Source organism: Solanum lycopersicum, chromosome 9, assembly GCF_036512215.1.
Source record: "Solanum lycopersicum chromosome 9, SLM_r2.1".
Lineage (NCBI taxonomy): Eukaryota > Viridiplantae > Streptophyta > Magnoliopsida > Solanales > Solanaceae > Solanum > Solanum lycopersicum.
In genome coordinates, this window is record NC_090808.1 from 24,691,183 (window position 1) to 24,716,157 (window position 24,975).

The window sequence follows — 24,975 nt, forward strand, 5'->3', positions numbered from 1 at the left end:
GTCTATTCGAACTTTAGCCTCCAGCTAATTTCAACCACTCTAGTATCAAACAATCCAAGTAAAAAAGACTTGATAATAATACAATCATATTCTCCAATATGGTTAAGATGGTCCAAAACAGGAAAAGGTCTTTTTTTTCCGCTTTTAACTTACAGACTAGAACAGAACATGACCAGATAAAAACAACACAATTTTGACTTGTGAATCAAACAGTAACAAAACTACTGTAACCACAAGAATACAAATACATAAAATTATAACTACAACTCCCGCCTCCTATTAGGTCACCTAAATATGCTTAAGAAACCCAAAAATTAGAACAAATCATCCTTTTCCCCCTTCAACTTACAAACTAGATTGAAACTAGACCCCTTAATTTTACCAGTATTCAAGTCAACTTACTTGCACTACCTACAAGATCTAGAGTCTAATTTGGATCAACACCATACCCGGTATGCAAGAGAATCTATAGAAATTGAATCAAAGCCAGAAAAAAAAACTAAGTTCGAAAGTTTAGTTGATAAGTTATAGCGAAAGAGAGATGAAACAACGTTTACCTGAAAAAGATGAAGAGTTTTTTTTATTGGAGTCAGACAAGGCAACGACAGAATAAGCTGTTCCTTCAAGCAATGCCAATGCCTCTTTTTTTAGGAATTATAATTCCATTTTCGTTTTGCATTATTTATATTGAAATCAAATTAAATTTAAATTTATTAAAAATAATAATAATTTTTAATGAAAAAGATTTTGTATTTTAAAGATTTGAATCTCAAACATATAATCAACGGTGAAAAAGTACTTAGCCTCTCACCTAACTTTATTGGTTTGTTGTGTCTTCTACCGCTTTATTTATTTCCTAATTGGACAGCATTCCCTACCTTCTTTATTGTTTTCTTATCAAGAAGATAAAATGAAAAGAAAAAAGTCAAATGAGATTACAAGAAAATTTGACATTTACATGAATTTCTTTGAATATAACTTTGTACCTTAAGGATGGCTTGGTAGCTAGTTAGAAGAGTTATCTGGGTATTAATATGTCTATCTTTTTTTTTAGTTCGTTATATAAAGAATAATTTCTTTCTTTTTTTCATTAACACTTTAATTTTAATTTTCACGTGACATGTTTAAGATGACAAGATTAAAGGACATTTTGATATATTTGATATAATTTTAATTTAGAACCACACGATTTAGAGTATGTTTCAATGGGCTTAAAAGCTGATCAAATTGGCTTAAAAGTCAGTTTTTGACTTATTAAAGTGTTTGACAATTATTAAAGTGACTTATTTTAAGCCAAAAGCTAAAAACTAGGCGAGAGGTGCTTTTTTCAACTTAAAATTCGTTTTATGTTGATTAAATATAGGGAAAAGGGTCTGATATACCCCTCAACTTTGTCATTTGGAGCTGATATAGCCCTCGTTATCAAAGTGGCTCATATATGCCCTTACCGTTATACAAACGGCTCACATATACCCCTGTCATTACAAAATGGCTCACATATACCCTTCATTTAACGGAAGTTAACAAATTAGTTTAAAATTTATATTTATTACTTCTAATTTTTTTAAAAAAATTATTAAGGGGTATATATGATTCTTCTATCAAAGTTCAAGGTATATTTTAATTTTTTTCATACATAAATTATTTTATGACTTCTTTTATTATAATTATTTGAGTTTCTTATTCTTATTTTGTTTTTTTCTTTCATTCCTTAGTTTAAAGAGAAAAAAATTTAAACTATTTTTTTGTGTGTATTGTAATTTAATTTCGTATTCGAAGAAAAACTTTGGTCATCTACAATAAGTTTTACAAGAATATTAGTGAAACATAAATAAATTTGATTATCAAAATAATAATTATAAATTAGTCATTGAAACCAAAAAAAGTCAAAAAAAAATATGTTTGACGAGGATTAAATTTACTCATATAGGATTTTATTTTTTGGAAAAAAATAATAAAAATTTGGATTAAAATTATTTTTTTCATATCCGTTAGAGAAAAAGGGTATATGTGAGTCATTTATTTACAAGTAGGGGTATATATGAGCTACTTTCATAACAAGGGGTATATCAGCTCTAAATGACAAAGTTGAGGGGTATATCAAACCCTTTTCCCTTAAATATATTATCATTTTGCCCTTAATTTATTTATTTATTAATTATTATTATTATTATTATTATTATTATTATTATTATTATTATTATTACTACTACTACTACTACTATTGTTATTATTATTATTATTACTATTATTATAAAAAAAATTGTGATGATAAAGAAATATTATTACTTATGGATGTAAAACATAAATTGATTTTGTTTAAATTTTTTTTAAGTATGAAAATCTTAAGTTAATCAACTTTTTATTATGTTAACAATTTTAAGGGTATTTGAGACATCTTGATAAAAAAAAAAGTTTATCAACACTTATTTGTCAAACACATTAACAATTTTTTTTTTCAATTGAAGCATTTTTATCCAAACACATAACTATTTATTTTAAAAATAAGTTTCAGCACTTTCGAAAGTACCTTTTAAAAGTTGTTTTTTAAGCTCATCCAAACGGGCTCTAAAAAGTCTTTTTTTCTCTTGTTAAACTCTGTTTCAAATTAAACTAGGTCATTCTTTTTGAAACAGATGGAGTATTATTTATGTAATAGTTATTTATTTATGATTTAGTTATTCTGCTATTTTATCATGCATAAAAAATAATTTTTTTAATAATTTATATATGTATCACTTATGGGGATTTCTAAATTATTAAACAAATGTTGTATTAACTTAATATATCAATAAGTTGTTTTCCATCTACTTACAAAACATCATATAAGTTATATGAAAACTTATATATGATAATTTATTTCTAATCCACGTATCAAGCAATTCATTATGGTATTACTTTCTTTGTTTTGAAAAGAATAATCTATTTTTAAAAAATTATGACCTTTTTTTGATAAAATTATAATTTCAACTTTTCACTTATGTGTAAATCTATATACTAATTTTTTAACATAAAAAAACCATATAATGTCGAATTTAGTCCCTTTTTTTTGTTTTAACCGATTGAAGTGTATCCCCCAAAGGATCAGTTCAAAATGCAAGGAAAAATGGGCGAAAAATGTCTTACAAGTTTTCAATTAAAAAATAGGACAAGTGGAGTCCTTTTATTTTTTTATTTTTTTTTAGTATTAATAAAAGGATTAAACTACTTTCGTAGTTGTCTCGATAACTATTGAAGTTGTCTGGACAACTTCTAAAGTCACTTCGACAACTATTGAAGTTGTCGAACGAGTACAGAAGTTATCCCGACAACTACGACAATAATTGTTGGACTAAATATAAAAGTTAAAAGTTTGGAAGTATTGTGAAAACATCTTTTAACCTAATATATATTATTTGTCACTTCTACCTAATTTTTAAAACTTAAAGGACTCCTACCTAATTAACAAACTATTTTGTCCATTTTGATAGACCTTACCGAAGAGCAGTATCACTGTGCTAGTATTAGTACGCGTTTGGATGTTAAAATTTAAGTTTAAAATGAAAATTACATTTATACATACATTTTCCTCGAAATAAGTGAAAAGAGTTTTGTAAATGAAAACATAATTACACTTAGAGTTAAAAAATTATCTTCAAATATTAGACAAAATATTATTTTAATATATATAATAATAAAACAATGCTTTAGAAATGTTCTTTTAGAAAAATAAATTATGCTCAAACGAATCATTCTTCTTTCACTTTATATACTAGTTTTCCACAATAATATGTCCTTCCCTATTATTAAAATCGTCTTTAAAAAGTCAACATTTTGTGTCTCTTATGAATAATGGTTCTTTATTTTAATGTCTCATTATTATTAAATAATTAGAATAGACGTCTTTATTTTTTATCCTAATATTTTGTTTTTTGGGGTGCATTGTATCCTACTCTTACCTAATCATACAAAATAATGAAGGAAAATTACAAACAAGTGAGTTATCCGAATAATATTATAGTTTGATGCCTTTGAGTGATTTAAAATATAAAAATAATATATATATATATATATATATATATATATATAGAGAGAGAGAGAGAGAGAGATCAAAACAAAGAAATTTAACCAAACTACACATTTGTTGTTTAGTTACCAAGGATGGGATAATTTGTTCCAAGATTAACAAATAGTTCTAGATAATTTTGAGGTGGAATAATATTCTGGGATTATGTAGGTAAAAATATCCCCCTCGAGGACCCACCATCCCCATCCCCCGTCCTCGAGGAGCCGTGCCCCGAGGATTCGCCCCCCCCCTCCACCCTCCACCCCTGTCCTCGAGGACCGCCCCACCCACCCCCCTTCCTCAAGGCGCCACATCCAGAGCCCCCCACCACCACCACCCCACCCTGTCCTCGAGGCATCGTGCCCCGAGGACTCCTTCTCCCCACCCCTCTAGGCTTCGTGCCGTAAGGACCACCCCTACCCCCTCTAGGCATTGTGCTCCGAGGACCCCTCCAGTCCCCTCTAAGTGTCGTGCTCCGTGGACCCCACCCCTAGTCCTCGGGGCGCCATGCCCCAAGGACTCAACCTCTACCCCTTGTCCTCAAGGCGTCATGCCCACTGTTGGAATATGTGCGTCCACTTCCAGTCAACGGACCAGGTCCTTTGACACAACAAGAACAGTGCGAAAGATTAAACAATATGAAAAACACAACACAAGCAGTTTACGTGGAAACCTTCTTGCTCAAGGGAGTAAAACCACGACCTTTTGCACAGGATTTAATACCGTCTTCACTAATCTTCTCAATCAAAAGTGAAACCCAGTTACAATCAATGTGAGAAAAAGTTATTAATGTCACGATCAAGTAATCTACCTATTACTTGAAGAGCCTAAGCGGATACAACACCGCCCACTGAGCTATCACGTCTAGATAACTTAGAATTTGTTAAGCGGATATCACACCGCCCACTAAACCACCTAACTCTAGATGACTTAGAATTTGACTAAGCAACAAAACAATGTTGCCAACTAAATCATTAACCTTAACTAATTTAGACTTTTACAAACACCAAAACAAATATCTGAATCCTTTATAGATTAGGAACAGATTTACAATGTAAGTACATAGACACAAAGCTCTAAATACAACAAAGATTCTTCTTTACTCTATCAGGTCCTTTTGTTGAGTTGAGCAATGTTCTTCCTTGAAGATGACCTTCTCTTCAAGCTTGTGAATTTTCAGAGAAAATCCAAGTTTAATTTGCCAAGTCTTGAATTTGTGTTTATTGGAAAGAGATAATATAATTTCCCACAAATTCGTTGAAGTCATCCCATTGGCTGAAGGCCTGCTGTTGGAAAAGCTATGCACCTACCGCATCAGAGATGACAACTGTCTTTTCGTCCTTTTCACATGGCAGTCTTGCGGGGACCAAGTCCGTTGCTTGTGTGGACCAGATCCCTTGCAAACTTTTTTGTGAGTTCTTGAAAAGGCTAGCTGACTGACTTCCTTCTTTGGATGAATGAATATAATATGGTATTTGTCATGCTAAAAATATCAAACATAAAGGTTTAATCTCCGTTGGACAAACACCCTCCTTCATTCTTATTGGTGTAGTACACTGACGCCTCACCAACCTCTGACGTGACAGCTTTACAACTGTAACCAATTATGTATCTGATGGAGGAAACTCTGCGTGGGACCAGGTCCCTGCATTTGTGAGATACTGAAACATACAATCTCGTCCGCTCTTTTTATTGGTGTAGGACACTGCATTTTTCACCTACCACCTGATATGACAACTTTTACGACTGTACCCCATTTGTATCTGGACGAGATCACTCTGCCAGGGACCAGGTCCCTGCATTAGTGAGGATCATCAAACCACCTAGAATATAACATTTTCCCCCCTTTTTGATGATAGAACACAAATATACCTCACACTGAGTTTATCATTCATCTCATTGTCAGCAGTTCCAATAACAAGGATTTGGTTCCTTGTTAGATCGATAAGTTTGTTAAATAATCAAAACTTCATATCAAGTTCGAGCTATCATCTTAACTCAGCTTCGAACTAAACATTTTCCCCCTTTTTGATGATAACATATTTATTCATCAGTTTCCCCTATCAAAAAGAATTGTTAGGGTAACTGGAGTTTCATCATCTCGAAGTTTGTCAACTCATCAAAATATCAACATAGCATTTTTCTCCTTTTTGATGATGACATACTTATTCATCAGTTCCCCCTATCAAAAAGAATTCTTGGGGTAATAGGAGTTTAATCATCCCTAAAGTTTGTCAAATCATCAAAACATCAACATATCATCTTCCCCCCCCTTTTGATGATGACAAACATCTTCTACGCCTTATCGACAGGACCAAGTCCTCATCAGGTAGCAAGCAACATGCATTTATTCCCCCTATCAGTATGACCTATCTCTTCAAGTAGCTACCATTGATTCCTCCTATCGATGTGACCATGTCTTCTTCAAGCAGTTACAACACTATTGATCTCATACCTTACCTTAACAACTTTCCCCCTTTTGACATCATAAAAAAGGGTTAAAGCGGTAAACCAAGTTGACAGAAATACAGTTCTTGCAAATTCATGGACACTTGGGCAACACTGAGCATGAGTAAAAGGCATAAAGTAATGAGACAAGTCAGTAGAAACAAGACATTTAACATCCATAAACAAAAGATCAGTAATCAAAGCATTGCAAGTATAATTATAAATGAAAACCAGAACAATGCCCAAAGAGAGAAATGAGGACTGACATAGAGAGGTAGGAAGAGAAGGGATGATTTAGAGGCAAGGGATTGAAAGAATAGAATTAGTAGAGCATATTCCTTAGCATGAGATTTTCAGAATCTTCTCTTAACGTTCAACATGTTGTGCAGCCCAACCTGTATGTTTAATCTTCATGGCTGCCAATTTTTCCTTTTTTTTAATTATTTTTTTTTGTTGGCACCTAGTCCCTCTAATAGTGTTATTTCAGAAGCTGGACTTTTAGACAACCCATTTCAGTATTCCAGTCAACACGAGCAACCGTCATAGCTTCCAACACCAGCCTGAGTTTCTCATAACAGAAAGATTGGTAACACAAACAACTCAAGGCCTCCGAGATGAATAGATCAACAATTGAGGAACCAAGAAAATTTTCCCTTTTTTTTACACCTTTCTCTTCAGAAAACTTTGATTTCTCAGAATATCAACTTCTCCCTTTTTGAGCGTCATCTTTTTCACTTCTTCATTTTTCATGGAGGACCAGATCCCTCTTCACAGTTAAAACATTTTCATCAGAGAATTCTCTAGCAAGAATAAAGGGGTTAACAATTTGAAGTGTGTTTGAAGAGAAGAGAAAAGAAAATTTCGAAGCACCTTGATATTTGGAAGGCAACTCGATTTTTCTAGGGAAATAGAAAGAAATATGAAATATAAAGAAAGAGAAAATAAGGTATCATTTTGGAACTAAAAAGATGAGACAACAGTCAGATTCCTAAAGGAAAGACATGTGGCAATTTCAATGGTTCTCATGCATAATTCAAACTGCAATGTTAAGATTGATAACCTTTCGAGAAAGGATCAAGTCCCTCTATGTAGTTTGAATGTTATTGCCTAGATCTAACTTGACCTCCCTTTTTCTTCATCCCCTTTTCCATGTGTGTATACCTACAAAAGGTATGAAACTGAATTTGCTAAAACATACATAACCGAAAAGCAAGGATACCTGCTCACTTTTCATAGTCATGAAAGAGTTGATTGCTTCAGGTAGGATCCATTCAAGAAGGTTTTAGCATTTTCATAATTACCTTGATTAATTCAGCCAAATTTTTATGAGCTTCAAGATGTTTTCTGATCCACAAGAGTTGAACCCATCAAGCTGCACTTGCTACATTTATTGCTTTAGTTGATGAAAGAGTAATTGAATCTTGCCTTTTAATTCCACATGAGTGAAAGATAAGCTCATAACATAATCCACTCTTGAGGTACTCAATCTATCAGCTTGATACTTAGCATAATCAACAACACCATGTACTACGAATCAAAAAGTCGCCCCATGGACAGAATAGGACCAGGTCCTCTATCTTCTTCAGATGACTTAACATTTTCTCAGCAACCTTCAAAATATTTTCCTTTGTACATGAGTAGAGTCTTTGAACCCGATTGATCAGCATCCAGCTTCTAGTTAGTGCCCAAGAAAGTATGAATTGTCTATACACCCAAAATATGAAACCCTTTCAGCAGCTTCTTGAACTGGTACCAGGTTCTTTCTTTGATCAGACATTAATGACCCCTGAATGTTGTTCTATCTTTTTCTCTGTAGCTAAGCTCCTATGAAAGCATTTGACTGGTCCGTGCTTGGAGCTTCAGTGAAGATGTCATCCACTTGATCTTCCTTCTTACAAAGCTTCATGATGACATTTTCCCTCTTTATCATTATCTTAACTTCAAATATTTTATGCCATTTGAATAGATCATTAATGTGCTTTTCTGGACAAACGAGGGTACTTTTCAAGGTGTGCTAAATCTATAGCTCTAAGAAGAAATTTAATTCTTCCATTATGCTTATTTCAACACTCACTTTCAATGAGTGAAATAGAAATAAGTCAAAGATTGTCTCAAAGATGACATCATCAATATGTACCTTAATGATCAGCAGTTCCTTGCATATTGAATTCAAAGAAAAGAGTTTTGACAATTTTACCTCTCTTGAAGACATTGTTGAGGAGAAACTTGGACAACCGATCAGCTTGTTGGGGAACCGACTATCAGAGTTTGCTTCTTTCAAACTGAGCTTGATTAGCTTCTTCATTCTCACCTTGAAAATTCACATTATCAGTTTGAAATGCATCATCTTTGTTCAGCACTGTCTAGAGGACCAGGTCCCTCATCAGGTTCATCATCTGCATCATCTTCTTTGAGATTGTTGGATTCATGAAGAGGATGTTCTTCAGCAAACTCACTATTTAAACCATCTCTCTAATTCTGAAGCAACTCTTCTATCTCAGAAACTTTTTTCCTTCCAACTTCTAAATTCTTCTAGACTCATCAATAAACACATGACCATTTTTAGTATACCCCTGATAAGCCTTGCTGGAGGAAGAATGGACCACAATTATTCTTTTATCAAAGTTGAGATCAAACTTCTCATTATCATCATTTTGGTCACAAACATGTATCGTTTATCATTTCAGTCGAAAGTTTCGTGAAAGATTCAAAGTCTGCACATTTCACCTAAAGGAGGTCTGATCTGCTTCTCCTTAACATTATCATCACAACCTTTGTCATTTGCAAATATCATTTTATGCAGACTGGGACCAGGTCCCCTGACACAGGTTTGTGCAGTAAAGCAACACTCATGATCACGTCTCCTTAATCTTACCTCAGCATTCATACCTTGAGCATTAAGTTCAGTGAGACTATCATAATGATCAGTAAACAAATCAACAATATATATGTTCTTGCATCTCTTTTCTATCAAAATCATCGCCCGAGAGAGAAAGTTAGTGACAAAACAGTTATCTGATAAGAGTTTAGCTTCATTTCATTCATCACAAATCTACACCAATAATGTAGCGTTTCTTACCATTCGCCAAAAGAGACACCTCCACCTTGAACTGTCTTAAGAGAGAGGAAGTTTTGTAACCTTCTTAGTCATGTGTTTTGAACATCTACTATTTATAAACCAACACTGACTGCTTCCTCTCTTCTGCACCAGAATTACTTGTTAGACTTAGGAACCCACTTCAAACAGAGTTCCCAATAAATGTCAAAAGGCTTAACACGAAACCTTCTTGTCCAAGGGGGCAAAGTGTTCTTGCTAAAACGATAGTGAGGACCAGGTCCTTGCGCTCCGTTTCCACATCACTATCGGATCTGACAAATTTAGCATGAAGATCAGGTCCCCTTTATTTCTTTTCTTGATTATTTTCAGATCGGACAAACTTCACATGCCTTTCTTTATCTCTTTTCCGCTGTTTGGAATAATTTGACGAACTTCCTTCAAATTTTTCAAAAATTGGACAATCTTTCTTAAGATTTCCATCTCGACCACAATTCTCAGACAACAGATTGTCAGCATCAGGAACATTTTTGCTTCGAGGATTGGAGGAGAATTTTATCTTGTCCTAGCCTAACCCTCTTCTACTGTTATTGTCTTGACCGATCAAATTTTTAAGAATCTTAGAGGAATTGGTCCATTTGAGAGATTTTTCCAGTTCCTCTTTTACACGGACCAGGTCCCTCTCTAACTCAATATTTCTTTCTAATGCAATTTTGGTCTTCATTTCGGCAGTGTGCAGCTTATTCTCAAGCTCCAGCTGCAATCTGCTAACCTCATTCTTTTCATTACAAATTTAGTAGTCGCCCCTTTTATCTTTTCCTTCAGTTTTAGATTTTTTGCTTCTAGAACAACCATTTGACTTTCAATATCAGATATTTGGGCAACTAAAGCAAATTTTCCATCTTGAAAGATGTCTAGACTGTTGTTTATGAGATCCTTCTCATCTGTCATCTCACTTATCAGATCAAGTAATACAACAACCAGCTTTCTCAACTTACTAGTAGAAAAGGTATTCAAGTTTTGCTTGAAATAAGATAGAGTTACCTTTTCATCAGAATCTTCCTCGTCTGACTTTGCCATGAAACCATTATCTGTGTTTTCAGAATCATTTGAATCACTTCAGGATTTTTCCCATGCAACCATTTCTCTTTTAAAAGCCCCAAAGAAGACTTCTCTTCTGCTTATCTTGGGACGGACCTGGTCCCCCTCTTTGTCTTTATCTTCTCCAACTGTGACAAATTGCATATGGTCAACTTTGTGCACAAAAAACTTTCCAATGGAGTGATCAAACAGATAACTCATGCCATACACTTCACTTGAGTTGGTAGTGTTGTCATGATTTTCTTTCTTAGGATCGGCCTCATCAACCAGATCAGTCTTCTTGTCTTTGACCTTGAGAAAGAGCCCCTCATTTTTTTGTGCATCTCATGAACTTGAAGATGCTCAAATAGTGTATGCATCATCATCACATCAGGTTCTCTTGTCTCATTTCCAGTTATAAAATCATTTGTCCAAGATCTAGGAAGAATTTTCAGTATCCTAGAGACTTGCTTGACAATAGGAACAGGTACTTCAAGAAACATGAGCTCATCTGTGATGATGGAGAATCTAGTGCGCACTTCATGAATGAGTTCACCATCATTCATGGTGAAATCTTCAAACTGAGTAGAAAAGAGATCTAGCTTACATTTTCTTATTTCCTCAGTGCCCTCATAAGTTGTTTTTAACAGATCCCAAATTTCCTTGGCGGATTCACAAGATGAAATCAGATCGTATTCATTTATACTAAGGCCACACTTCAATAACTTCCTTGCTTTATGATTTTTCTGGACTAATAGTCTATCAGAATCATTATATTGTTTTCTGGTTTTGGGAATGACTCTTGTGACCTCTCCATCTTTAACCTCCATAGTTGGCACATAAGGACCTTTACATATGACGTCCCATACTTCAATGTCCTCAGCCATGAGATAGTCTCTCATCCGAATCTTCCAATATTTATAGAGCTTACTATCAAACAAAGGAGGTTTTATGGGAGACTGATTTCTTTGCTTATTCAGTAGTGACGTCGTTTCTCGTAGGAACTTCTCTCTTGGTGTTAACCAGATAGAGAGCATCTGCTCTGATACCACTTGTTGGAATATATGCGTCCACTACTAGTCAACGGACCAGGTCCTTTGACACAACAAGAACAGTGCGAAAGATTAAACAATATGATGAACATAACACAAGCAATTTACGTGGAAACCTCCTTGCTCAAGGGAGTAAAACCATGACCCGTTGCACAGGATTTACAACCTTCTTCACTAATATTCTCAATCAAAAATGAAACTCAATTACAATCAATATGAGAAAAAGTTATTAATCTCACGATCAAGTAATCTACTCATTACTTGAAGAGCCTAAGCGGATACAACACGACCCACTAAGCTATCACCCCTAGATAACATAGAATTTGCTAAGCGGATACCACACCGCCCACTAAATCACCTAACTCTAGATGACTTAGAATTTGACTAAGCAACAAAACAATGTTGCCCACTAAATCAGTTAACCTTTACTGATTTAGACTTTTACAAACACCAAAACAAATATCTGAATCCTTTATAGATTAGGAACAAATTTACAATGTAAGTACATAGACACAAAGCTCAACAAAGATTCTTCTTTATTCTATCAGGTCCTTTTGTTGAGTTGAGCAATGTTCTTCCTTGAAGATGGCCTTCTCTTGAATCTTGTGAATTTTTAGAGAAAATCCAAGTTTAATTTGCCAAGTCTTGAATTTGTGTTTATTGGAAAGAGATAATATAATTTCCCACACATTCGTTGAAGCCATTCTATTGGCTGAAGGCCTGCTGTTGGAAAATCTATGCACCTACCGCATCAGAGATAGAAGCTTTTCTGACAGCTGTCTTTTCGTCCTTTTCACGTGGCAGTCTTGCGGGGACCAAGTCCCTTGCAAACTTTTTTGTGAGTTCTTGAAAAGGCTTGCTGTCTGACTTCCTTCTTTGGATGAATGAATATAATATGATATTTATCATGCTAAAATATCAAACATAAAAGGGTTATTCCCTGCTGGACAAACACCCTCCTTCATTCTGATTGGTGTAGTCCACTGACGCCTCACCAACCTCTGACGTGACAGCTTTACAGTTGTAACCAATTATGTACCTGATGGAGAAAACTCTACCTGGAACCAGGTCCCTGCATTTGTGAAATACTAAAACATACAATCTCGTCCGCTCTTTTTATTGGTGTAGGACACTGCACTTTTCACCTACCACCTGATATGATAGCTTTTACGACTGTACCCCATTTGTATTTGGACGAGAGCACTCTGCCAGGGACCAGGTTCCTGCATTTGTGAGGATCACCAAAACACCTAGAATATAACACCCACCCCACCTCTCCTCAAGGCGTCATGCCCACCCCCACCTCTCCTCAAGGCGTCGTACACTGAAGACCCCAACCCCTTCCGCCCCCTCCTCATAACTTGACAAATTTTAAACTTGACCTAGTTTATTTTTTACTTAATTCCGACAACTAAATTCATAAACAAAATCACATTATTTTATTTAACTTATTTAAACAACTTAACAACTTGACCTAGTTTAGTTTTGACTTAATACCAACAACTTAATACACCAACTAAATCATATTTTTTATTTTAACTTATTTAAACAACTAAACAATTTTTTAACTTTAGTTACTTTAATTATGACTTTTTAAAGTCAAGTGTCAACACTAGATGAACATAAATAGATCTTGCAAGAAAATCAATTTTGTCATCAATAGGATCAACTCGTGTTGGTACTTATGCTTAACAAATATATTATTTCTAAATTTAAAGCTTAGTGTCAACGCTAAATAGATACAAATCGATCTTGCAAGAAAATCAATTTTGTCATCAAAATATGATCAACTAGTGTTGGTACTTATGCTACACACACATTATTCCTAAATTAAAGCTTAATGTCAACACTAGATGAACACAAATCGATCTTGCAAGGAAATCAATTTTGTCATCAATAGGTTCAAGTAGTGTTGTTACTTATGCTTAACAAATATATTATTTATAACTTTAAAGCTAAGTGTCAACACTAGATGGATACAAACCGATCTTGCAAGAAAATCAATTTTGTCATCAATAGGATCAACTAGTGTTGGTATTAATGCTAAACAAACACGTTATTCATTAATTAAAGCTTAATATCAACACTAGATGGACACAAATCGATCTTGCAAGAAAATCAATTTTGTCATCAATATACTCTAGTGTTGGTACTTATACTTAACAAACATTCGATGGACACAAAAAATTATTACAAAATTTAAAGCCAAGTATGAATACTAGATGTACACGAACATACTATTGAAAACAATTGTACTTGAACTATAGAAATTTAGATGCACCAGTTTTATCTCCGACTTTGATGAAAGAAGAAACTAGGAGTGTACATGATCAGATTGGTTCGGGTTTTTCAAATATCAAATCAAACCATTTGTGTCGGATTTTTGAATTTACAAACCAAAGCAAACCAATAAAACTCTGGTTTTTCAAATTCGGGTTTGTTCGGGTTTTTTTTCAGATTTTCATGTTTTTTTCGGTAAAGTATTCATACAAACATATAATTTATTTGTACTTCAAATATTTTTTTACTCCTATCAAAATGCAACTATCTATGTTATTTCTCATGAAAATAACACAAAATATGATAATATTCGTGACACTAAAATATTTAACAAAAAAATAAAATAAAATCGCGTAAATTAAATATTGAAAATTATAAGTCATTATGAAATTGATAATAATTTAAAGTACTAAATCATGCTAAAATAAGTTTAGTAAGTATAGTTACATGACTAAATATTAAAAGAAAGTAAAATTAGATCATATATTATAATTGTCTAAATCTATGTAAAACAAAAAAATTAATATACAATATTATTGTCATTCTTAGTGTTGAACTGATTTTCGTTTTGCATTAGTATTAATTTAATTTTTATTTAAACTTTATTATAATTACCAACATATATGGACTATAATCTTTATTAGAACATTAAGAATTTTAACTTCCAAACATGAAATAAATATATTAAAAGATAAAAACTATGAAAAATATAAGAGATATTTAAAAATTATATCAAAGTAAGTATTTTTACGTATAAAATAAAACTTTAAAATTATATATATAATGTCGGGTTGGTTTGGTCTCGGGATGGTTCTATTTAGCTGAAATTAAACCAACTCAAATATAGTCATATTTTTTTCCAACACCAAACCACTAATTTTTTTTCCGGTTTGACTTAGTTTGCGGTTTGGTTCATTTTTCGGTTCGATTTTGTACACCCCTAGAAGAAACAATATAGTCTTGTATCAACTTTTTTAGATGTTGAGCTCCCTGAGTTTCCTAGTTCGAAAAGTTCTAAGATTTGTTAAATATAAACTTCAAATCCAAGAATATTAGTTATACATAGATACATACATACATATATATAAATATATACATATATATATATATGTGTGTGTGTGTATGTGTGTGTATATATATATATATATATATATATATATATATATATATTAAAGTTCATAACTAATTGCTAAACTTAATTGATACATATTCAAGCTAATTGTTCCAAGTTCAAGTTCTAATTTCAAATTCAATTCTCAGTTCAACTTTAAATTTTAAGTTCAAGTTCTAAGTTCAACTTCAAGTTCTAATTCCAAATTCAAGTTCTAAGTTCAACTTCAAATTCTAAGTTTAAGTTCAAGTTCTAATTTCAAGTTCAAAATCTAATTTCAATTTCAAGTCTAAGTTCAACTTCAAATTCTAAGTTCAATTTCTAGGTTCAAGTTCAAGGTCTAATTTCAAGTTCAAGATCTAAATTCAAGTTCAAGTTCAAATTCGAATTTCAAGTTTAAAGTTCAATTCTAAGTTCAAGTTTAAGTTCAAATTTTAATTTCAAGTTCAAGTTCAAATTCTAAGTTTAAGTTCTAATTTCAAGTTCAAGTCTAAGTTCAACTTCAAATTCTACGTTTAAGTTCTAAGTTCAAGTTCTAATTCCACGTTCTACTTCTAAGTTCAAGTTCAAATTCTAATTTCAAGTTCTAATTCTAATTTTATGTTCAAGTTCTAATTCCAAGTTCAAGTCTAAGTTCAACTTCAAATTCTAAGTTCAAGTTCAAGTTCTAAGTTTGAGTTCAAATTCTAAGTTCAAGTTTAAATCTATGTTCAACTTCAAATTCCAAGTTCAAGTTTAAATCTATGTTCAACTTCAAATTCCAAGTTCAAGTTCTAATTTCAAGTTCAAGTTCAAATTCTAAGTTCAAGTTCAAGTTCAAGTTCGTCATCTCCTCATAACACTTTCATGAATTACTAATTTCTAACTTCAAATTAAGACTTCACTAACTAACGATCAATCAAATTCAATAAATCTAAACTCAACCTCAAATAACATATTCTCAAGTTTAAACTAGTCCTAAAATAAAAAAAATCCTTATTCTTCACTAACTAAGAATGCCCAATTCAAAATTGTCCTTTTTTTAAAGAAAAAAACCTCTAAAATAACCAACAATAATCAAATCAAATTAACAATTGAATTATATAACCCAACAAACAAAAACAATATTATACTAACAAAAAAATCAATTATAATAACTAGAATTGAAAAAAAATATGAACACTTACCTTGGCAAATTAGAAGAGGCAGCAGCTAGCACTCACGAGCAGCGACGGTGAAGGGGAAGAGACACACTGCAGTGACGGCGATAGGGAAGGGCGCGATGTGCAGGGAGATCGATAGAGAGAAGGGAGAGAATAAGGGTTGAGAGAGAGGTAAATAAGAAAAACCCGATCTATCTCTCAGATATTTTATAAAAGGCGATAGGAAACGTCTCTAAGTCCATCGCTTTTTAAAATATAGAGACCAACATTTTGATAAAAAAACGACGGATTTGGAGACATTGTTTGTCCTTTCTTAAAATATTTGACCATATATTTTGACTAAGAAGCCACTGACATAAAGGTGTCGCATGTTGCTATGATAAAAAAAATAATGAATAAAATTAAACAAATTAAAAGTGCCGGACTGTGTCCTTAATTTTTAATGGAAAAATTACATAAACAAAGACCTTTTATTTTATAATTACCAATTTTAAGTACACTTTTTATTTATTACTATTTTTATCAACTTTTAGCTATATTAACTTAAAACAATTTAAAACCCATTTATTCCTTTTTTATACAAATTTTAAACAAAGTAAAACATATTATCGTTCATATCCTTTCTCGCTCTTTTTTTTTCTTTCTCCTTCTCCTCGTCAAAAATTAGGGTTTCTGTTTGCTTTTTTTCTCCATTTTTCTGTACGAATCTTAATGGAAGAAGGTCTTAGAAGAAGTCCGCGTCTAGTGACGGCTTCGAATCGAAAAGTTTATCGAAGAAATCGAAAGAAGCTTCAAGTTTCGTCTTCTAATTCTATGGATGAAATTCCAAGTTTTAGTTTGGGTATATCACAAATTTCGAGAGAGAAGAACAATGAGGAGAAGAACAATGAGGAAGAAAACAAGAAGCAAAAGAAAGGTAAAAAACGAGTTAAAGAGGTTAAAACAATGAAGAAATCAAAAAAAATATGTGTTACTTTGGCATCTACATCGAAGAAAATCGTTGACAGTGATGATGATTTTGAGGATTTACCTCCTCAATTTCAGTCAAAAAGTTTGAAAAATAAAGATGGATTGCAGAAGAAAAGGCCGGTGAATGATGGAAAAACACGAAATCGTTTACCCAAAAGTGTCATTCTACCAGAGAGTAGATATCCGGTATGTGCTAGTACTTCTTAGTTATTTGTTGTTTAGCAATGGGTTGTATGTTGATTGCTGCTTGTTTTTTAGATGTAGTATGTGAAATTATCTTTAATTCAACTTTCATTCAACTTTAATTCATATTTAATTCAACTTTAGTTGAACTTTAATTCAACTTTAATTCATTTTTTATTCATCTTTAGTATGTAGTAACACATTTTTAATTCATGTTTAATGCATATGCAGGATCGTAAATTCTGGAAACATCCTGATGTTGTGTATATTTCGAGTAGGTGGTCATGTTACACTAATCATAGTGTCATTGAACAAATCAAACTATCTTTATCTGATAAACAACTTGAGATGTTTAGGAATACATGTTTTGGGTACTTTCTTGACCTTCCAAATACTTCTTAGTTATTTGTTGTTTAGCAATGGGTTGTATGTTGATTGCTGCTTGTTTTTTAGATGTAGTATGTGAAATTATCTTTAATTCAACTTTCATTCAACTTTAATTCATATTTAATTCAACTTTAGTTGAACTTTAATTCAACTTTAATTCAACTTTAATTCATTTTTTATTCATCTTTAGTATGTAGTAACACATTTTTAATTCATGTTTAATGCATATGCAGGATCGTAAAAACATCCTGATGTTGTGTATATTTCGAGTAGGTGGTCATGTTACACTAATCATAGTGTCATTGAACAAATCAAACTATCTTTATCTGATAAACAACTTGAGATGTTTAGGAATACATGTTTTGGGTACTTTCTTGACCTTCCAAAATCAAGCACACAACTACAACTTATTCATTGTCTTATAAATAGAGAGTTAAAACACACACCGGATGATGTGTTTGCTATTGAAATAAATAACAAAAAGTTATTTTTTGGTCTTAGAGAATTTGGGATAGTTACAGGCTTAAATTGTGTTGGTGATGGCACATCTATCAATGTTCCCAATTCTAGATGTAGTTTGATGAGTAGTTATTTTCCGGAAAAAATCACAGTTCCAAAGAGTCATCTACGTGCACTGTTTTTAGCTAAAAAATTCATAGATGATGACTCGGCTGTTTCATTGGCTGTTCTATACTTCATTAATGATTTTTTATTTTCATATGAGGACAACGAATACCAAATTAGCAATAGAGATTTTTACGTTGTGGAAAGTGGAAAATTCAATTCATATCCGTGGGGTTTAGATATCTACAAAAAGTTGTCTGATTCTGTGAGGCATGAGCTTAAGTCAACACATAAGTACTATAGAATTGGTGGCTTGCCTCTTGCTCTTCAAATTTGGATATTTGAGTGTTGTTCAAAGGTTGATGAAGATATAGCTATTCGTGTTGCTGATTCTATTCCAAGAATCTTGAATTGGAAGACAATTGCAAAAAGTCCATGGTTAAAATATATTGAGAAATGTCTCTTCATGCCTACAAAAAACAAGGTATTTGTACAAAGTTAATACATTTTATTACATTGTTTATTTGAACTCAAGTTACTATATCTAATGTTATTTTGTGTATTTGGTTTTTCAGTTTGAGAACATAGTGGCCAGTGAAGATGAAGTATCCAAATTCAGGCTTCCTGAAACTCGTGATTACCATGCTGAAATTTTGAAATTGGAGCCTAAAGGATCAAATCATGGTCTAGACATTTTGACCAATGAAGTCATAGAATTGAGAAAAGAGCTTGTAAAAGTATACACAAACTAAACTTTAGGCTTTTTATTTTAAAACTGTTATTTTTTAATATTTTCGTTATGATTTAATATCTATTAGGTGAATGAAAATAACAAAGCGCTTGAAGAGAAGATTGATTTAGGATTCAATCAAATCAAAGAATTTGTGGTGAACTCAAACAAACAATTATTGGAGGATATTTCTTTGCTGTTTGCTAAGAGTGGTGGTAGCAGCTCTGTTATTCGAGAAGTTAAGGAACCATCTAAGAAGCATGCTGACGAGACATTTTCAGGTGGATTAGATTTTAATGGAGGTTCGTTTATATTTTCAGTAAATTTCTGTTATATTCATAATATAATTTTAATATATAGTTTAGTATTTTCTTCCAGTTAATCTATAAATGACACGAATTCGATATTTCATTTTTCAGTTAACTTTGATATGTTTTTTTTAATAATATGTTAATTACATATACAGCATTTTCTCCCCGTGTTAATGCATCTGTAAATGAATCGAGAGGGAACGATGCTCATGTTATGGGATCAAATCAAAATGAAGAATCTCAAGTGCTTAAAGCTACAGTTAGATTTGCTGATGTTGAAAATCTTGAAAGAGTATCAAGTAAAATAGGTAATGAAGGATTTTATACAAATATATTACATATTTCATATATTTTAATTCAATTCTGTTTTTTTAAATGTTCTTGTTATGTACAGATGAAGATGTTGCAGGAATTGTTATTGAAAAAGTTCTGTCAGAGGTTGTTGCTGATATAAATGGTATTCATTTTCTTAACTTCAACTAAACTTCTTTCGATTTATTTTGATAACATTATTAAAATATTTATTTTGCTTACAGTCCAAGAGGCTGCTGATGTGAATACAGTTGGGGCGAAACCTGATGGTAATATAGTAAAAAAAACCAACATAAATAAGTGTTGCATCTGTTGATTGTAAATTAATCAATATATCTATTATATGCAGATGCAACAGAGGATTATCAAAAACCTTTGCATACTTTAGATGACTTTATTTTACTTGATAAAGATCTTTCTCAGATCAATAGGACTGAAGAATCTTATCTAAAAAAAAGAGCCCAAGTTGATCAAAACAAAAAGAAAGTGTCACCGAAGAAACGTGGCAGAAAGAAAAATCCAGGAAAGTTAATAACATCTCCCTTCACACAACATTTTGAATCTGGAGGAACTTTATGTGTTACACGTCAGGTTTTTGAGACAAAACATCCTTTTTTATATGCAAGCGGAGGAGATGATGAATCTGATTTGATCGATTCATTCACTAAGTGGCTTTATATGGGTACAAAAAAGAGGTAATTTATTTTGATGTTTTTGGGATAATTTTCCTAATTCATAATATATACAAGCTTAATTCAACTTGTGGAACGCTCTGTACCTCTTTTTTAGTTTCGTATTTGCCTCTTTTTTAGTTGTTCCTGTCTCGGTTTTGAGTATTTGTTTATTTTTGTTCTGTTTTGATAGGGGAAAGAAACCTTATACAGATGCTCTTAATGTTATCAATCCAGCATTTGAATTGGGTGTCTGTACAGTAGATGAAAGACTCTGGTTTTTCAAATTGGCACATTCTGGACAACAATGGTGTGATGAGGTTTGTTATATAAATTTTAGTTGGACGTTAATATTTCTTTGATTCGTTCTGTTTCTTAATCTTGAGTTTGTCTTTGTCTCAACTAAAATTCTTTCTATTTAGTTGTGTAGATAGATTGTATTTTTCATCTATTGAAGCTCTTTAGTTGTGTGACATTGTAATTCTATAGCTTGCAAGTCATTTTTCTTTCTGTTCTTGTTCCCTTTGTCTCTGTCTTTCAAGAGGGACAAAAGCTCAGGATATTGCGAAAAGAATGAAACTTGTAATCATGTTCTTGTCATTTTAGCTTCAATTCTTTTCTTTTGAGGTTCATTGTATCATTAAGAATCCACATATATGCATATACATGAGCTAGAATATTATATAAAATATGTCAGCTTCAGTAAGTTACTGTTGTCTCTAAGTTTTTTCTGGGTAGAAATTGAACATCTTCATAAGTTCTATCACTGTTGTGTTTCACTAATATGTGATGAATGAGCCACACTTGGGGCGAAAACAGAATTTTACCTTAACTTTGAGTTGAAATTTCTGCACTGTTCTGTCACTATTCTGTTTCATAAGTTTTTTTTTTGCAGCATATTGATGTCATTTTCTATTACCTAAGAAAGAAAGGAAAATATGAAACCAACAGTAATGTTCGTTTTACGACGACTGATTGTGTTTTCAAGACAAAGATTACCAATTCTTTCTTTAAACTTTGTGATGCTCATGAGGATAAGAAAAATTTTAAAGTTTTAGATTCTGATGATATTGCCCGGTATATCAGTGGATGTCGTTTGTTGGCAAGTACCTCGTGGGATAAAGTGAATTTTGTTCTTATTCCACTAAACATTAAAGTGAATCGTCACTGGATTTTTGTGGTGTTTGATATTGGGCAAAGGTCATTGGAGGTGTATGATTCATTTCCGGCTAGGGGTGGGGTGAATTTAGAGGTAAAAAATATTGTTGAGATGCTTTCGGTTGTTTTACCATATTATCTAAGTGTGGTTAAGTTCTATGATAAGCGTCCTGAATTGAAGTCAACACCAAAATACAGTGAGATAAATGAGTTCGAGAAAATTGAGTTTCATTTCATAACTAAAGATGTTCCCAGACAAAATGAGGATTCACTGTAAGTATTATCAAATATGTATTTTTTTTAGTTATTAAATTGATTTTTTGATAATAATTTTATATTGAATTTTGTAGGGATTGTGGAGTTTTCGTTGCTGCATTTGCGGAGTTTGTAAGTAATGGCCAACATATTCAAAATCAACAAGTAAAGGCAGACATTGTCCGAAAGAGATTTGGAGCTATATTATGGGAATATGCAAGAAGGAAGCAAGCGAGTGACCTTCAAAGTGAAGACGAAAGACCAGTTAGATAAAGGAATATAGTTATATTAGTTAGTATGACTATGAAAACTATATAATGTAAAACAATTTGTAGTTACTATGGCTATGAAAAATTGTATTGGTCTATTTTGTAAGTCTTGATATTATATACCTAACTGTGTTGTTTATATGTAAGTCTTCTATTTGAAGTTGTTTCTTCTTTGTGTCCTTATTGATCCTTTCTGTTTGTACTTCCTCTAAGGAATTTTGTCTTTGCAGTTGGAATGCTACATATGTTAGTTTGTTTGGGAGCAACAAGCTGCTGCCCATGTCTATCCAGCTTGCTGGAAGTATGCATGATTGAGTTTAAAAAAGTCAATGCTCCTCATACTTCTGTTTGAATGACACTATGAATGCTTATGTAAAACTGGCAGGAAATGGTAGTAAAAAATTGTAATTAGGTTGATTTAAAGTTATAGTTTTATTTGAATACGTAATTTGAGTAGTAAAAAATTGTAATTTTCGAGGTGAACATGAAACCTCAATAAGTTGTGAAAACTATAAAAAAATCATGTATTTTTTTTTGGTTGCAAATATATGAACTTCTGTGTTACGAATCGATACTATTTATTTTTTTGAAATCCTATTTTTCTTTATAGAATTAGAACAAGACATTAATCTTAAAATTTCCACAAGTGAATTAAACCTGAATTAAACTTGAATTAAATCTATATTATGGTAACAATTGAATTAAACCTGAATTAAACTTGAATTAAATCTATATTACACAAATGGTAACAATTGAATTAAACCTGAATTAAACCTAAGCTAAAGTTGTATTACACAAATACTAACAAGTGAATTAAACTTTGAATTAAAGCTATATTACAAAAATACTAACAAACCAAAAACATACCAAGCATCACCCAAATTCCCCAACCTGACAATTATACTCAGCAAGACATTTCCAAGCCTCAAGCTCAACTGAGTTATTCCAGTAAACTATATCATTTCATCTATATATCATATAAAATGTAACTATACATATAGAAACATTCCAGTAAACTGAATAACATGAGATTGCACAACTAAGAAAGCATTCTATTAAACTGAATAACACGAGATTGCGGAACTAAAAATATAAACCATATAACCGAACATGATCCAAATTCGTAGAGTCAATGAGCTTCTAAAACAAACTACTAAACAAATTATTTTTTTATTCTTGATCATAAGGCCTGACATTTTTGCAAGTCTTCCTGTTGTGATCATGTTGTCCACAATTGCTGCATGTAATTTTCGCCTTCTTGAATCCATCTTCTCTCAGTTGAGTATGTCTTTTATTTTTTGGCCTTCCCGGAGGTCTCTTTCCATGAGGTGGAAGTACAATATCTTCAAGAACATGTGTTGGTGTGTTCCATGTACTTTCATTTGGCAGGGGATCCATTTGAAATTGATATGTCAACAATAAATTTTTTCTTGTATAGTAAACCGAACAATATTTCTCATAACCAGTGTGTTTTATTGTTAAAACGGCCAAAGCATGTGGACATGGTAACTCATCCAATTGAAATCTCCCACATGTGCATGTACGTTGGTGAAGACATACTGTGAATTGTGTAATACCATCAAGTACGGTATACACATATTTATTTGTCTCTACAACCTATGAAAAAAATATATTCAAGAGAGATGTTAGATATGAATTTGAAGAAAAAATACTAGCAAACAGATTAGGCATACCTTTAATTTCTCTGATGCAGTTTTATTGCGCCGCAATATATTTTCATACTTTTTTCCAAGGTGAAAACCTGAAAATGTCGCCTTTGATCTGTTATTGTTATTCCATTTCTGTACAAGTTGTCTCATGAATTCCAAGAGTTGCAAGACTGTAAGAACTTTGGCATGTCTTGTTCGTGAATTGACTGATTCTGTTATATTTGATGTCATCATCCAAGTTCTGTTTACTTCAGCATGCACACGCGACCATTTGTTGTATCCAATGTTCAACAAGTAATCTTTGATCCTCTTATCTATCTTCTCAACCATTGTCATACATTGATTAAATTCTGTCATGGTGTATGTTTTTGCCATAGAGTAGAACAACTCAGTGACCCTTTGTTGACTTCTTCTGAAATTTTTCATTATGTTTTGCAGTAAGTGCCACATACATGCAAAATGAGGTACTTCATCATAAACTGTTGAAACTGTCTTAATAATGCTTGCATGCCTATCGGAAACGATACACATCTCTGGTCTTTGACCAAATGCATCTGTGAATTGCTCAAAAAACCACCCCCAAGATGAATCATTCTCTGAATCGACAATAGCATAAGCAAGTGGCAATATACTCCCTGCACCATGTACACTTTTTTTAATACAAGTTTAATACATTTTTACTGCAATCATAATTCAATTTTAATACATAGTTTAAAAATTCAATATAAAAAACAGTATCATATTCGAAAGTCTGACCTGCTGCATCTAAGGTATTAGCGGTTAACAGTGTCCCTTTGTATGCTCATTTTAAGAAAGTTCCATCAACAACTACAATTGGTCTACAATATTCCCATCCTTTTATCGAGGTGAACAAAGCTACAAACGCATATAAAAAACGGTCATCCTCTGATTTGTGAAATCTTATATGAGAACCAGGGTAAGTCGCCTCTAGTATGTGAAAGTAGCTTGGCAACTTTGCATATGATTGAATTGGATCACCCCGGATTAATTCAAGAGCTGCTTCTTTAGCTCTCCAAGCTTGCATATATGTGAGTCGCACACCATATTCAGCTAACATGTCACGTTGTATGTCTTTTGGTGTGTAATTAGCATCTGGTTCAGCATATTTACCCACAATAATACTCCCAACAACACTCTTAGTTGCTAGCCTTTCCGATAATGAATTATGTAGCAACAAACAAGTGTGTTCGCTTTCAAATTCTCTAATCTTGAACATTTCAGATTTGTTCAAGCTTGAAGCTCGTAAACTCCAACTGCAGCTT

The 24,975-nt window shown here is 32.5% G+C and overlaps 3 protein-coding genes across 9 annotated transcripts in view; 2 read left to right on the plus strand and 1 right to left on the minus strand.

The window, feature by feature from the left end:
- The window catches only part of LOC101253930 (uncharacterized), a 29,474-nt gene extending 12,912 nt beyond the window's left edge, over positions 1–16,562 (minus strand). Inside the window, exon 1 of one of the 7 annotated variants that reach the window (XM_069289263.1) lies at positions 16,238–16,562. The gene's annotated coding sequence lies outside the window, so the exon portion shown is untranslated. Of the gene's footprint in view, positions 1–402; positions 823–16,237 lie in introns of those variants that run through there. The other 6 variants (XM_069289262.1, XM_069289259.1, XM_069289264.1 and 3 more) reach the window with 6 other exon arrangements.
- Positions 16,563–18,004: 1,442 nt separating this feature from the next.
- LOC138338141 (uncharacterized) lies at positions 18,005–20,398 on the plus strand. The gene is made up of 6 exons (XM_069288845.1): positions 18,005–18,800; positions 18,892–19,053; positions 19,135–19,348; positions 19,513–19,665; positions 19,752–19,814; positions 19,894–20,398. The coding sequence occupies exons 1-6, from the start codon at positions 18,096–18,098 to the stop codon at positions 19,983–19,985; spliced, it is 1,389 nt and encodes a 462-aa protein (XP_069144946.1). The 5' UTR covers positions 18,005–18,095; the 3' UTR covers positions 19,986–20,398.
- Positions 20,399–21,030: 632 nt separating this feature from the next.
- On the plus strand, positions 21,031–22,165 carry LOC112940868 (uncharacterized). Its single transcript, XM_069289032.1, has 3 exons — positions 21,031–21,042; positions 21,236–21,771; positions 21,849–22,165. Exons 1-3 carry the CDS (start codon positions 21,031–21,033, stop codon positions 22,024–22,026), a joined length of 726 nt encoding a protein of 241 aa, XP_069145133.1. The 3' UTR covers positions 22,027–22,165.
- The last annotated feature ends 2,810 nt before the right edge of the window (positions 22,166–24,975 follow it).

What these genes read in the sequence shown, in the direction of transcription:
- LOC112940868 (XM_069289032.1), top strand. An exon ending in AGACAAAATGAGGATTCACT is followed by an intron (nt 21,772 to 21,848) that starts GTAAGTATTATC and finishes TGAATTTTGTAG; the next exon opens with GGATTGTGGAGTTTTCGTTG.
- LOC138338141 (XM_069288845.1), top strand. Translation starts at nt 18,096, where the DNA reads ATGTTTAGGAATACATGTTTTGGGTACTTTCTTGACCTTCCAAAATCA. An exon ending in TCATGCCTACAAAAAACAAG is followed by an intron (nt 18,801 to 18,891) that starts GTATTTGTACAA and finishes TTGGTTTTTCAG; the next exon opens with TTTGAGAACATAGTGGCCAG. An exon ending in GGTTGTTGCTGATATAAATG is followed by an intron (nt 19,815 to 19,893) that starts GTATTCATTTTC and finishes TTTTGCTTACAG; the next exon opens with TCCAAGAGGCTGCTGATGTG.